This window comes from Rhinolophus hipposideros (genome assembly GCF_964194185.1).
Source record: "Rhinolophus hipposideros genome assembly, chromosome: 1".
In the NCBI taxonomy this organism is placed as follows: domain Eukaryota; kingdom Metazoa; phylum Chordata; class Mammalia; order Chiroptera; family Rhinolophidae; genus Rhinolophus; species Rhinolophus hipposideros.
The window spans coordinates 23,036,793-23,052,132 of record NC_138047.1 but is presented as its reverse complement, the minus strand read 5'-3'; the positions used below and the strand labels follow the sequence as shown (position 1 = coordinate 23,052,132).

Genomic DNA, 15,340 nt, shown 5'->3' with positions numbered 1-15,340 from the left:
GGGATTACGTATGCATCTATCTAATCATTTACAATCTACATAGAGTTAACTTAGTGCCATCGCACATAAAATTTAGAAACCTTGAAATCATATAAGCCTTTTAACCCCCCCCCACTCCTACCCTTTTGCAGTTGTCAAATATATTGTATTTACATACATTGAAAATTCCACCAGATAATATTATAACTTCATATATATTTTAAGGAACTTAAGAGGAAAAAAGTAGACTTCTATATTTACTCAACTATTTATTCTTTCTATTGGTCTTTCTTCATTCCTAAATATCTAAGTTTCCTTAACATTTCCTTTCAACCTAAAAAAAAAAATCTGAATATTTCTTTTAGAACAGATCTGCTGATGAATTCTATGGTTCTCTTCATCTGAAAAGGTCTTTATTTTGCCGTTATTCCTGAAGGATATTTTGGTTGATAGGTCTTTTCTTTCAGTACTTTAAATATATTATTTCAATGACTTCTTGTTTTTATGATTTATAAGAAATCTGTAGTAATTGAAATCTTTATTCCTTTGTATATGCTGTATTGGTTTTTTTCTAGATGTTTTCAAGATGTTTTTCCTTTATCTTTATCTTTTAGGAGTTTGGTTATGATGTTTTAGGCCCTGATTTCTTTGAATTTGTCTTGTTTGGGATTTGTTGAGTTTCTGAAATTTATAAAATTTATGTCTTTAAGCAAATTTTTACAGCTTTTACCCATTATTTCTTCAAATATTTTTTTTTTTTTTTTTTTTTTTTTTGCCTCAATCTCTTTTTCCTCTCTTTCTGGCATTCCAATTATACACGTTAGACATATCAGTATTTTCACACAGGTTACCGGGGCTCCATTTATATTCTTTTGATCTTTTTTCTCTTTGTTGCTCAGATTTTATAATTTCTATTGATCTATTTTTAAGTTCATTGGCTCTTTTCTGTCATTTCCATTCTGCTGCTGAGCCCATCTCATAATTTGTTTCTGTTAGATATTGTATATTTCAGTTCTAAAATTTTCATTTTGTTATTTTTCATAGTTACTATTTGTCTGCTAAGAATTCATATTTTGATTCATTTCAGATGTGTTTTCCTTTCCCATATGAAGCATAGTTATAATAGTTGCTTTAAAGTCTTTGTGTGTAGTTCTAACTTTTGGGTCTTTAATGGTTGCCATCTATTATCTTTCCTCTTGAGAATTGGTCATATTTTCTTGGTTCTTTTAGGTTGAATAATTTTAAATTGCATTTTGGATATTACAAATGCAATGTTGTATCAACATTATACAACAAACATTATACAATATAATTATACAAACATTATACAAAAAAAGATCCTGTTATAATATTCAGGAGAATATTGATGTTTTATTTTAGCGAGTAATCAACCAGTTTATGTTTAGACCATAAGTTCTGTCTCATTTTCTGTGAGTTGTGGTTTAAATGTCACTTCAGTTTTCTAAACTTTTTCTTTGTTGGTTTGGGCCTGCCCTGTCAGGGGTATTTCGGGATTAGTCTGAAACTTTTGTGCATAGTTCAACTGTAAGCTCAGTTCTCCAAGCCTTTTCTAGATTAGTTTGTGTGTTCTGTACTTACGTTATGTTCTAATCTCAGTTTACTTCTTAATACTTTGTTGTGCTGGTTTGTGCCTGAACTGCATGTGTATATGCATACTCACTGGTTATTCTTAGACTAGTGTGGGTTCTTCTCTAGAAAAGAGAAGATCTAGAAAGGAGAGATCCTTTCCTGGATTCCCTCCTTACACTTCAATTCACAGGAGCTCCCCACCACCTGCTTTTAACCAAAACATTAAGGTTTCTATTAGAACTTAGTAACACATTCCACCATGCTGCTCTGTGAATGATCCCACCCTGAGGGCAAAGCTAAAGAAGAAATAAAGGTTAAATTCTTTGACATGCAGGTTGACTCCCTTTCACAGTCTACCTGCTTTATTTATTTTCAAAGTACTCAGAAAGTTGTTTTGGATCCAGTTGTAATCAGCAGGAAGGATGAATTGTAGTCAGGTTTTCACTTGCCATATTGTCATTGCAACTCCTTAGGTTTTTTGATTTTGAAGTTAATCCTGTATTTTTCTGTTCCAATATAATTTAGTAGAAAATAATTAGACAAAATTACTGAAAGTTTGGAAGTTCAGTAGTATTCCAAGGAGAGATTTATAATTTTGCAAAGGAGGAATGACTGGCACAAAGAGGTCTGTGACTTCATTCAGTTAGTAAAACAAAACATTGATAGTGTAACTACCATGTGACATGTGTGGAATTATAAAATAATTTCAGAGTTTACCTTACAACCGTGTGGGCATTATACTTACTTCAATGAATAAAGGTCAATAAATAATGATGATATGCATATTATTTGCAAAAGAAAGGAGTTATTTCTCAAGGGTTGAAATACCATTGTTATTTAATTAACATATAAGACTACCTTCAAAATACCGAACAATAGCACAGACACAGTGCAATTTAATTTTGAATCCACCTTCAAATCAATATAATTTTAATATCTAAATTAATGATATTTTACTAAAGTTTATTAGACATTTGCTTTCTTTTTTTTTTTAAAGATTTTATTGGGGAAGGAGAATAGGACTTTATTAAGGAGTGTACTTCCAGGACTTTTTTCCAAGTCAAGTTGTTGTCCTTTCAGTCTTAGTTGTGAAGGGCACAGCTCAGTTCCAGGTCCAGTTGCCATTGCTAGTTGAAGGGGGCACAGCCCACCATCCCTTGTGGGAGTCGAACCAGCAACATTGTGGTTGAGAGGACGCGCTCCAACCAACTGAGCCATCTGGGAGCTCAGTAGCAGCTCAGCTCAAGGTGCCATGTTCAATCTTAGTTGCAGGGGGCAGAGCCCACCATCCCTTGCGGGACTCGAGGAGTTGAACTGGCAACCTTGTGGTTGAGAGCCCACTGGCCCATGTGGGAATTGAACTGGCAGCCTTCGGAGTTAGGAGCACGGAGCTCTAACTGCCTGAGCCACCAGGCCGGCCCTAAATATTTGCTTTTTTATGAGTTTTTAAATTTTATTTAAGAAAAGTACTTTAACTAAATACACGATTTCTTTTTTAGTATTTTACTTAGGGTGGCCAATGTACTTTTCTAAACTCTTTTTAATTAAATCACAGATACTACCAGAGCAAGAAGAAGCCAGGAGAGTGACGGTGTTGAATATATTTTCATTTCCAAACATTTGTTTGAGACAGATGTACAAAATAACAAGTAAGTGTAAGTTTTTAAGACTTTTTTGTGACTTTTGTTTTTAAGTATGTGCCTATGTATCCAGTTTTACACAACTGAGGATTCCCTTCCATTTGAAATGTATTTTAATTTTTATATTTGAAACCAATGAAAAGGTGATAATTCAGTTAGTAGTTGCTATCAATTTTTACCTATAACTTTTAATAACCTAGAGCTGCTGTGTTTTTGAGAAGTTAAACATGTAGGAATTATTTTGAAGCATGGGGGAAGGTTGCTAGTGTCTTATTGTGACTTCTTTCCACTCCACTAATTGAATCTTAACAGAATTTGGATTGGATTTTATTTTAAAACCTAACAACTATGTAATAGATCTCTGGTTCCACAGTTTCCTCCATACACACCGCTCTTTCTCATTAGCTTTTCAAAAAATTGAAATAATGCTAATCACCTGCTTGAATCATATCCTTTAGCTAGCCCTAAGTCCCCTTTCTCCCGATCTGCCATTTGCTTAAGCGTGAATATTTTAGGGTGTTAGGGAGCAATGTGTGGTTTAATGCAGGATTGTGGGATTTTATTGAAACATCAAAATGCTTTTTTCGTGTTTGGCACAGCAATTATGTTTTTATAGCACATAATCAGCTGCCCTGGTTCCATTAGCCACCAACTAGTTCCTCTTCTAGTTCTAAAGCTGAGCTTGGATATTCTGTCATGTGCAGTGAAATTTCAGTAGTTTCTATTGTTTGGCTTATTCACTGTTTTATTGCATTACATTAGTTCTGAAAAAGAGGTGATGGAAAACATTAGAGTACTGCTGGACTCAAGTACTTTTTTCTGCTTAAGTGTAATACAAGCAAGTGTTACTGATTTGAAAATGTAAAATAAAAGATTTTTTTAAAAATTGACATTCTGGAGCACTTGGCCCTATTTATTTTATTAAACACAGTAAAAAAATTTCATGTTCAGCAAAAGCATTTTATATATATGAATTATGTCTTGCCACATATATATATTTAATTCATAAATGATTCTGATGCATGTCTCATTTTCCACAGGTTTATTGAATATGGTGAATACAAAAACAACTACTATGGCACAAGTATAGACTCAGTTCGGTCTGTCCTAGCTAAAAACAAAGTTTGTTTGTTGGATGTTCAGCCCCATGTAAGTAAACAATGAACTATTCAGCACCGTCAGACCCATGTAATCTCCTGCACTTTGAGCATTTCAGCCTGGGGTGAATCTGAAGTCCACTCACCGTAGGCATATATGTGGCTTTCCTAAGATGACCGAAAGATGTCAATGTAATTTGAGAAGTCTTTGATGAACAAAAAGCCCATTTTACTATTAGCAAAGAAGAGGAGGGGAAACCTCGAGTTCTCTGTAACTCTTGGTTATATTCAGTTTTTGCTAGGTTTAATGACTCTTACATGTTTCTTCTATGCAGTTTGTATTTAAAAAAAAACAAACATTATAGTATTTGTAATGAACTCATACAGATTATTATAAGTATTTATCATTTTTAACAATGGACTTTTTTCCCTCCGTCCTCCTTTGCTTTTGGTTCCATATGTATCCTAGATTTGGGTTCTGTAGACGTAACGAGGCATTTCACATAAATGGCATGCCCGAGATCCTTATTGCGGCTGTCACACAGATCTCTCCCTGGCACCCTGGGACATCTTACGAACACAGTAGACTGAGAGTGCCAGTGGATGAAGCCATTCAATTCCTTGTCACACCGTATAACCTCCAGCAGGAACGCAACCCATAGCATTTTCTTCATTACCCAGAGGCCACAGAGTCTCCCTCCACAGGTGGTTGCACATCAGGGTGCAAATCTCCAAGAGCCAGAATGATCTGGAGAAGCCCTTTGTACCTCTTAACCAAGAGTCGGTAGGAAGGCTGACTCCTAACTTAGTCACCAGTGATGAATGGGGCACTCCTGCTTGTGCAGAACCTCTCTCCCAGGTCCTGGGTCTAGTTGTTCCCAACTCCCTTGGTGTGGTTTAAACTCTACATTCACAGGGCCTCACCAGCTCCTCCATCCTTTGCACCCTGCTCCCCTCCCCACCACCACCACCATACACATGAACACACACATAACCTGTCTGTCTAACCTTTCAGGGGAGTTTGTGATTTATATTCACATTCTGGAGAGGTCTCAATTTCCCCCTTTTATCAGCCACCCTTGATTACAGATGAGTCCCCAGAAGAGTAGTGTATACAATGTAAAATATTTGCTAGGGGAGTGTTGACAAGCTTCATGGAAAGCGGGCTGCTTGCCCTTTTAGGGCACTGTGAAGGGTGAGATCAGGAAGAGCCTTGAATGAGATGGTTGGAAGACTTGAATGTACAGAAGGTTTTACAAGTTATAGGTATGTGATTTCAAAACCAATTTCATGGTTTTTTAAGCCACTTCTGTTCAATATTAATTATGGCATATTTCAAAACAACTTTAAAGGCAAGTTACATTCTCCATTATTTTTTCAGGGTGTTTATGATACTTAATTGTCAACAACTGATTAAATAATAATATACTGAAAGACCTACTGACCCTAATTAGAAAGTAATTTTAAAGAATTTTCTCCTTAGAAATAAAATTCAGTTTGATTGTAAAAGTCACTTATGATATTATAAGAAACCTTATTTTCTTCCTTGCAGACAGTGAAGCATTTAAGGACACTAGAATTTAAGCCCTATGTGATATTTATAAAGCCTCCATCAATAGAGCGTTTGAGGGAAACAAGAAAAAATGCAAAGATTATTTCAAGCAGAGATGACCAAGGTGCTGCAAAGCCCTTTACAGTAAGTATGATGATGCTTCAGTAAAAATACACAAACAATACTTAAAATCAAATACGCAGTAGCAACTGCCATAGGAAGACTATAATAGATAAAGTTGTGACCCCAAAAATCTATAATATAGAATTGTATTTAGGTACATACATTTTGAGTGATTGTACTGTAATTGCTTTTTGTGCTTCCATGAATGGGTCTTCATATTACATTGACGCATAACTATTTTGCATACTAATAACATTTTTGTTGGCCAGTTACATAAAAGTTAGACCACTTAGTTTTCAGACTAGCCTTACTTTTAAAGGGAAAAATACCAAAGCAGTTCCTGTGACTTATTAATAGTCTAGATGAAAAATTTAATAATTTGCCTTTTTTATTTCTTTGTATCAACAGTCTTATTTAGCATAGTAAAAGAAAAAGCATCATTTTTTGTATAAGACAAGTAGACTTTTATTATTCGATAGTACGCTCAATAGTACACACTATTATTCAATAGTATTTGTATATCCTATGAGTGTTATTACAAAATGGCAACTGTGGTATGTTAATGACTATAATGATTTCTGGCAAGCCTTTTATTGTTTTCTGTTTTTAACCTTAAGATAATATATTCTACTCTAGCATCAAAAATTAAAAGCAATGAAATTAGATGCCAAGAGCTATTCTTCCTTCCCCTTCTTTTCTTAAGTCATCTTTAACCTTAGTCTACATTAATTTGTACACTATTGTGGTTACAAAATACAGATTATGTTTTTGAGTCTTAATATTTGCTAAGTATTTTTTCCCCTAAAATACTGACAATACATATCCATGCTGAGTAGGTACCGACACATGATACTAGTTACTCAGGGCTCTTGACTAACACTAAAGTTAAATTTTCTGTTGTGAAGTGTTCTGTGACACTGAAATGTGGACTCTGAAATTATTTCAGTATGTTGCAGTGTAAAGATATTGTACTATTTATACATTGAAAGGTACTCAATGGAGATAATAAATGATAATAGTCTTAGGATTTAGCTCACTTACATTTATTTATATATGTATGTATATATACATAATGTAGTTAACATAGTTTTGAATTATATAATCAACTAAAATACTTTTTGGTTTCAAAAATATGAGTATGAAGGGCCTCTGACTCACTTCTAATGAGACATGAAAAGGAAATGATAACTGTCCTTTTATAAATGTATCCAACTCTGAAAACATAATTTATGTTATAAATTCATTGCTATGAATAGGCATAAATAATGCAGCATCAGAGTGAAAGACTTCCCACCCCTCCCCTATAGCTATTTTAATACTGAAATGTCCCTATAATGATAAGTTAGTGACTGATTATCTTGAACTTCAGGGAAGACAGGAGTTTTGACTCTTGTCTTAACAGTTTAGTTACAAGAAAATCCCAGATGTGGTAATAGAAATGATGACTTCCGAAGAACTTGTCATTAAAGACGGTAATTTTCCTATCAAGCTGAGGTGAAAGAATTGACACAGAACAGCATTAGATAAACCAGTTGTGGAATGTTTGCAGTGATGTGAAGTGATGTAATTGCCTAGTTAATCACTTTAAAAAAAAACAAACAAACTTCCTTTTGTAGGAAGAAGACTTTCAAGAAATGATTAAATCAGCACAGGTAATGGAAAGTCAGTATGGTCATCTCTTCGACAAAATTATAGTAAATGATGATCTCACCATGGCATTCAAAGAGCTAAAAGCAACTTTTGACAAATTAGAGACAGAGACTCACTGGGTCCCAGTGAGCTGGTTACATTCATAACTAAGGGAAATTTCCATCATCATCTTTTTTTGATAGAGTGTATGATTATATCAGTTACCATTTTGGTGGTAGGGTTTTTTAAAATCTGTATCACTGTCGTAGATGTGCAATCTTGGTTACAATTGAGTATTTTGTTTGCATCTTTTGTTTGCATCTTTTTACAGCCTTATTTCAAACACAATGTTTAAGTTTAAGATCCAGAATCGAAACTTGCGCAGTAGTGTATTCTGAGCAAAGGTTTGAACTTTCCGGATGTCTTTAATATCTAATTCTATCTCCAAGATGAGGTTGAACTTTTTAGAGACACATACTTAGAGAATGTGTATTAGAATTCAGTGCTTCAGCTGGTCTCAGCAGACATGGTCACTGCCATCAAGTCTGAATGTTAGGAATTGAAGATATTAACTTAGCAGCTTTGAGCAGCTGCTGATGCATAGGACAGCTTTGCTGTTTTTTGGGTGGATCATCATAGATTCACCTCCGCTGCCAGTAAGGAGGAGTCTTCTTTCCATTCTAAATTATGTATACACAATACAGTAATTCCTCACTTAACATCATTGAAAAGTGGGAATTTAATATATGGTGTATAATGAAACCAATATTACCGAAGACTAATTGATATAAACAAGAGTTAATTTCCTATAGCATCTCATCAGCATTATAACAAAACTTATGTTGAATGAAACGACATTATGCAAGAAATGCACAGCATGTGCATTTAAAAATCATTCTTAAAGGAATTACTGAAAACTTGCCTTATTGAGTGTCCTTCGTGTTATAGCTTAAGAAGGCCTTATGAGTACATATCAGTGACTCAACAGGTATTTAATAAGGGAAGATAGACTTAAAATTATGTATGTAACTAAAAACTTTTCCTTACTGCATTAATCTAAGAATGGTCGTATCTTGGGGTAAGAAATGATTACAAAGGACATTTTTATTTATATATCCTCAGACAACATTTCTGGAGTCACCAAAAAGGTGTTTTGCTTTTTTTTTTTAAAGCTGGCTTTGGATTTTCCCAACAAATTCTAAGAATGTGATACCTATTCTAAAAGAGGAGGTTTTACATGTTACTGATACAGTTAATGAAAAATGTTCAAATATGCACACTTGATCACCATATACTTAAATTGCACTAAAATGTATTTTAGAAAACTTTTCATGTAATATTAACTTATTTCTTCATCATCAAAATAATTCTTAACACTGGCCAGATACTTTAAAAATCTTGCTATTTTTAAAGAAGTTTAAGAAAGAATCTTCTAATGTAAATATTTAGATGGGATCTGTCATTTTCCTTTGATACTACTGATCTTCAGAAAATAAACTACATAGTTTAAAACACTATAAATGTCCATGAGTTACATCAAAGAACACATCCTGCCATTCCTGCATGCAGTAAGACCCTGCCAATCAAAAATTGTTGCATCTGTGACTTTCAAACAACAAAAAAATATTTTTGTTGGTTTGTAAAGAGAGTTTAGATGTCATGTTTAAAGAAAAAAATAGAATGTAGTGAAATTTTATATATTTATGAACTATTTGAAAGGCATATTTTTTTAATTATCAAATGGGGTTATTCATAAAATCAATTGTATGTATAGATGGCATAACTTAAAATAGTAATTTTATAAGTCAGGGTCAACATTCCATGTAAATATTTGACCTTTATTTGTACACAGATAGAACCACTAGTGTGTTACATGTACATTTGATAGCATTATCCACTGGATTTCCTTCAGACATGTCAACTTGCATATTAGAAACAGAGACAAAAACTACACAATGGCCTTGATACACATTCACACCAAAATATTTACATAATCAGACTAAATTTTAATAAGATAATCCAAACAATAAGCTCTAAGTTTATGAACTAAATAGCAAGCAATGTAGTTTTTTGAAAAGGTAGGGGAGGGTTGCCAAATCTAATATTAAAGCCATACTTTAAAGTTGTGTGGCTGGTTTAAGAAAATACAAGTCTTATGTAGATGGTTTGTGTAGAATGCTCTCCTCTGAAATTGACTACAATTTCCTATAAATCAACATTTCCTATACAAAGAGTAATAAGAAATATATAATAATTTAGGTAATCATATGAATAATTTAGGCAGCCCATATTCTTGGTTCTGAAATATCTATATGGATTTTTTTTTTCATTTGCAGATAACTGCCTCATTACTATGGGGGTAGAGATAGTATAAGGTGGTAGAGACTGAGTCCTATTTCTTGGTGATGGAGGTGTTACAAAAATATAACTGTCCAGACCTTTCTCCCTTTTTAGACTAGAGCTGAACAATATTTTGAAAATAATGAAAAGGAAAGGGGGCACTTTGAGAAGTCTTTTATTAGGTTGTATACATGGTCTTGCAAGTGACCTTTGCATGGCCACCTTGATGCTTTCCAAGAGATCTGGTTACAATTTAATAAAGCAGAACCAGCTCCAAGGACTGGTTGATAACTGTAGCAAAAGGCCCTTGATTCTGTACGTTCTGCACCCCCAACCTCCTTCTCCTGCAAGGAAACTAGCACTGTGTGCCCCACTGTACTAATTCTTTGAATAGCCTGCTCCCAAGATAGTATCAGCCACTATTTGAGAGAAGAGGAATGGTTACTTTCTTAAGTTCATATATCTAAAACACAAGATCAGAAGAAAAAAATTCTATATCCCCATGATTAACAAATTAAAGTCGGTTAAAATTATAAAGGTGAAATTGAAATATAATTTTTTACCATTATTTTACCTACCAATAGAGATGTTCTTGATTTTTGAAGGCTGACATTCCTGGTATTATGTAATGGTTGAATGTATCTAAATTGTAATAATTGAAAATTGACAAACATGGAAACGTCTCTGATTTACAAAACTATGTTGTTAAAAGCTTCCTGAAGATATAGATTTTTATTATTTATTTTCTTTTTGACTAGTAAGGATTTATAAATAAATGTAATGGAAAACCTATGATCTTAATAAAGTATCTTTAAATTGCATGTGTACTGTCTTGAAAATTGTTTTTGCACTTGCAGATCTATTATAGTGTTTCCCACGGTAGAACCAATTGTTTTCCGCTGATACCAAGGGATTGATTTGAATTTGTCTAAAATTAAATTTCACACTTTTTTTGAACATTTGCTGGTTCCATTGAGGTTGTTGAGATATGGAATTCACTGGTCTTGCTCTTACCCGTACAGTGCAGCCATTTAAAGATGTGGAGAAATACAGTGGGCTGTACATCCCAGCCCATCCACGATGGGAACACCGTTCCCTCCCCCACAACTCCTTCACACAGGCAAAGCTAAACTTCTTCTGCTGTGCATATGAGAACAAACTGCCACCTGCTTATACAAACCAGCTAATTAGTACCGGCCTTGCTTCAGTAGTTGTGCCAATTAGTCCCAGCTCCACTTCCACAGAAAGCTTATACAGTGAAGCAGTTAACCATGGAATTGAGTTTTTGCTTATAACCAGCTTTGCAACCTTCAGAAAGTCATTTAACCTCTCTGGTCATCATTTTCTCAGAACAATGGAGGCAATAATAGTACTTACTTCTGTGGATTATTGTGGGCATGAAATAAAAGAACTGATCCAGGTGAAGTATTGGAACAAAACCTGGGATAGAAGTATTCAATAGCTGTGAGCTATTTTGTAATGATCATTCTCTCACATCACACAATTTTAAAATAGCTATATAAATATTCTGATTACCCTACATACACAGTTCCCCTGTTAGTGAATTCACTGGAAGCTTCCTAACAAAAAATTTCTCTGATAAGCTTTATTGTTTTAAAAAATTCCATGACTTCTACGTGATACATTGGAAATAAATAGGTAATCCTCAATAAGAAAGTGAGCCAGTATTTGTTTTTGGTCACCAGTATGCAGTATAGTAGATACCCATGTGAAAGAAATGTCTCTTAATTATATTAATGCCCTTTCTTCTGCTATCACCCTTCCTTTTTGAATGCTTGCTCAGTTACACTTAACCTGCAGGGCAGGAAATATATTCCTTTTATAACACCTGTGCACTTACACAGGCCTAATCAGTGCCTGATCAAATTGTGTTTACTATGTAATCATCTCACATCTGTATGATTTTCATACATTATCTCATTTAATCCTCACAACCACCTTATATGGAAGATAGTATCTTCGTATTTTACAGTTGAGAAAATTGAGGGGTGGGCTTATGTACCTTGCTCAAGGTAACAGAGGTCACAAGTGGTGGAATCAAGGTTCGAATCATGGTCTGGCCTCCTCCAACCCCATGCCGTTCTTACAGCATCTGCATTCTGGTGTTGCTATAACGTAAGCCAAAGCTGGACACAGGTGAAAATTGGTAATTAAAGGAGTGATTGTTCATCCTTTTTTATGCATATACAGTTTACAAAGAGTTTTCTCAGAATACTATTGCTTTAGTCAGATATAACTTGATGTATCTATGCCTGTATGAGTGGGTTAATCTTCAAACAGTGGCTATTAGCAGAAGCATGCAAACACTTATATAACAGACTATACAATTTTCTGTTGAGTCTGCCTGAGTCCCAGTCCTTAGTAATGAATCATTGGTCTAAGTCAGTCATGACAATATCTTTTTTGCAGTGATTGCTCTGAGTTGGCCATGCTACCTAATTCCAGGTAATCTCTGTTGGAAGAGCCATGAGAAAGATGTTTCCCTGATTTAAAACAAACAAGCACAGAGGGACAGTGGATGGGGCGAGGGGGGTTCACACAGTGTGAGGGATATAAATGATAAACGTCTAAGTATTACTTTGTCTTGTGTACCTGAAACTAATTAAAAAAAAAAAAACTGCATAAGGTTAAAATCTTTTATGCCCCTGCTCTGATTTTTCCTGTTTGAGGTGCTTCAATTATGTTGGGATGCTTGCCAATATGAGAGCAATTACCGTAGCCCTAAACCAGATAAAGGCCAATCTATTAAGGATGACCAAGTAGAAAAAAGGAAAAGATCCTAAATCCATAATACCATTGAGCTGCTGAAAAATTCCTGGGACCTCCTTCCTCCAATTGCTGTATAAACAATAAACAATTCTTCTTATATACTGTTGATGGGAATGTAAATTGGTGCAGCCGCTAAGGAAAACAGTATGGCAGTTACTAAAAAAATTAAAAATCGAACTACCATATGATCCAGCAATTCCGCCTCTGGGTATATATCCAAAGGAAATGAAATCACTATGTCAAATAACTATACCCCCATATTCACTGCAACATTATTCACAACAGCCAAGACATGGAAACAAGTGTCCATCAACAGATGAATAAAGAAAATGTGTGCACATGTGTGTGTGTATATATACAGAGAGTGCCAAAGGTGCCCAAAAAATGTATACACATTTTAAGAAAGGAGGAAATTGTATTAAAATTATGCTGCTGGTAACCACTTTGAGCACCTCTTGTAATTGCAGAAGTCAAATATGACTTGTATTCATCTTTTGTTATCAGTATATTTTGAGTATTACAATTTTAATACAGTTTTTCACTTTCTTAAAATGTGTATACATTATTTTTGGAATCCTGTGTATGTGTGTGTCTATACCCCCCCGACACACACATATATATACTATATATGCACACATACACAATGGAATTTATTCAGCCATAAAAAAGGAAATCCTACCTTTTGTGACAACATGGGTGGACCTTGAGGGCATTATGCAAAGTGAAATAGAGAAAGACAAATGATGTATATTCTCATATGTGGAATCTAAAAATGCCAAATTGATAGAAATAGAGAGTAGAATGGTGGTTATCAGGGACTGGGAGGTGGCAGAAATGGGGAGATGTTGGCAAAAGGGGACAAACTTCCAGTAAGAAGATGAATAATTTCCAGGGATCTAATGTACAGCATGGTGACTACATTTAACAGTACTGTGTTGAATTCTTGAATGTTGCTAAGAGAATAAAAGAGGCAACAAACTGCAGGTCACTTTGTAGTTCCTACCAGGTGGCCCCAAGCTCAGCGCTAGCAGCAGCTGACCTTGGCCTGCCCTGAAGGTCCTTCATGAGGCTCCAGAACCAATGCATCTGGTTGCTGGCTTCAGACCACACCAGAGTACCACCCAGCCAGCTCCACAAATGACACATTGGAAGGTGGACTTTCCAGGCACCAGAGCCCCACCAAAGTAACTCCCACTCTGTGGGGTCAGCTAATCTGCTGTAGTCATGGCCAACCCTCACAGCCAGTCAGTCTGAGGGTCAGCCTCATCCACTGATGTGCCAACAGCAATCAGGGCTCAACTACCACAGGAGGGCTCACACAACTCACATAAGGAGAACTGGGCCCAGGTGACCAGGAAGAGTGTGCCACTGGGGCCCACAGGACACCTACTAAATAAGGCCACACTGCCAAGCATGGCAAGATGTAGCATATCTACCTAACGCATAGAAACAAACACAGGGAGGCAGCTAAAATGAGGAGATAGTATGTGCCAAGTGAAAGAAGGACAAAACTCCAGAAAAAGAACAAAATGGAGACAAGCCACCTACCAGATACAGAGTTCAAAACACGGGTTAAAGATGCTCAATGAACTTACAAGAAGATCAGATAAAGTCAGAACTTCAACAAAGAGGTGGAAAATATAAAAAAAGAACATAAAGTCATAATAAAGAATCAATCAGAAATGAAGAATACAGTAATTGAAGTGAAGAATACATTAGAGGGAATCAAAAGTAGATTAGATGAAGCAGAGGATCAAATTAGCAATTTTGATGACAACACCCAAATAGAACAGCAAAAAAGAAAGATTTTTTTTTTTAAATGAGGTACTTGAAGGGATATCAAGTGTACCGACTTTCGCATCATAGGGATACCAGAAGGAGAAAAGTGAGCACGGGATTGAAAACATATTTTAAATAATAATGACTGAGAACTTCCATAACCTGGCAAAGTAACTAGACATATAAATCCAGGAAGCATGGGGTCCTAAACAACATTAACACAGAGAGGTCCATACAAGACACAGAATTAAAAGGCTAGAGGTTAAAGACAGAGAATCTAAACATACCAAGAGAAAAGCAGTTAGTTACACACAAGGGAGTCCCATAAAATGGTCAGCTGATTTCTCAAAAGAAACAGTTCAGGCCAGAACAGATTGGTGCAAAATATCGAAGTTATGAAAAGACCTACAACAAAAACTACTCTACCCAGTAAGACTCATTTAGAATTGAAGGAGAGATGGAGAGCTTCCCAGACAAGAAAAAGCTAAAGGTGTTCATCACCACTAAATCCATGTTACAAGAAATGTTAAAAGCACTTCTTTTAAGAAGAAAAGATTTTAAAAAATAAAATAAAAAATATAGGAAAGGAAAAAAAATCTCAAAGATAAAGGCAGTCACTTAGTAAAAGCAGTGGATCAACAAACTATAAAGCTGAAAAAAAAATTTCTTAGCACGTCATAGGAATGGCGGCAGTGGGCGCACTTTTTGAGTTCTCCAGATCTTATCACAAATGGGACATCTATAACCCATCAAAGGACTCTGCTCATCACGCAGAACACCTAAGAGACTCGTTCAAGGACTACTTGCAGGTGGGCAAATTG

The 15,340-nt window shown here is 35.2% G+C and overlaps 1 protein-coding gene across 7 annotated transcripts in view; it reads left to right on the top strand.

Moving 5' to 3' along the window:
- MPP7 (MAGUK p55 scaffold protein 7) overlaps positions 1-10,771 on the top strand; it is a 251,426-nt gene extending 240,655 nt beyond the window's left edge. For all 7 annotated transcript variants that reach the window (XR_013994073.1, XR_013994074.1, XM_081060817.1 and 4 more), the window contains 4 exons: positions 3,125-3,218; positions 4,250-4,358; positions 5,859-6,002; positions 7,598-10,771. Coding sequence is in view for 5 of the 7 variants with exons in the window: in XM_081060817.1 (XP_080916943.1) it covers positions 3,125-3,218; positions 4,250-4,358; positions 5,859-6,002; positions 7,598-7,777 (527 nt within the window). In the remaining 2 variants the exon portion in view is untranslated. The remainder of the gene's footprint in view (positions 1-3,124; positions 3,219-4,249; positions 4,359-5,858; positions 6,003-7,597) is intronic.
- The last annotated feature ends 4,569 nt before the right edge of the window (positions 10,772-15,340 follow it).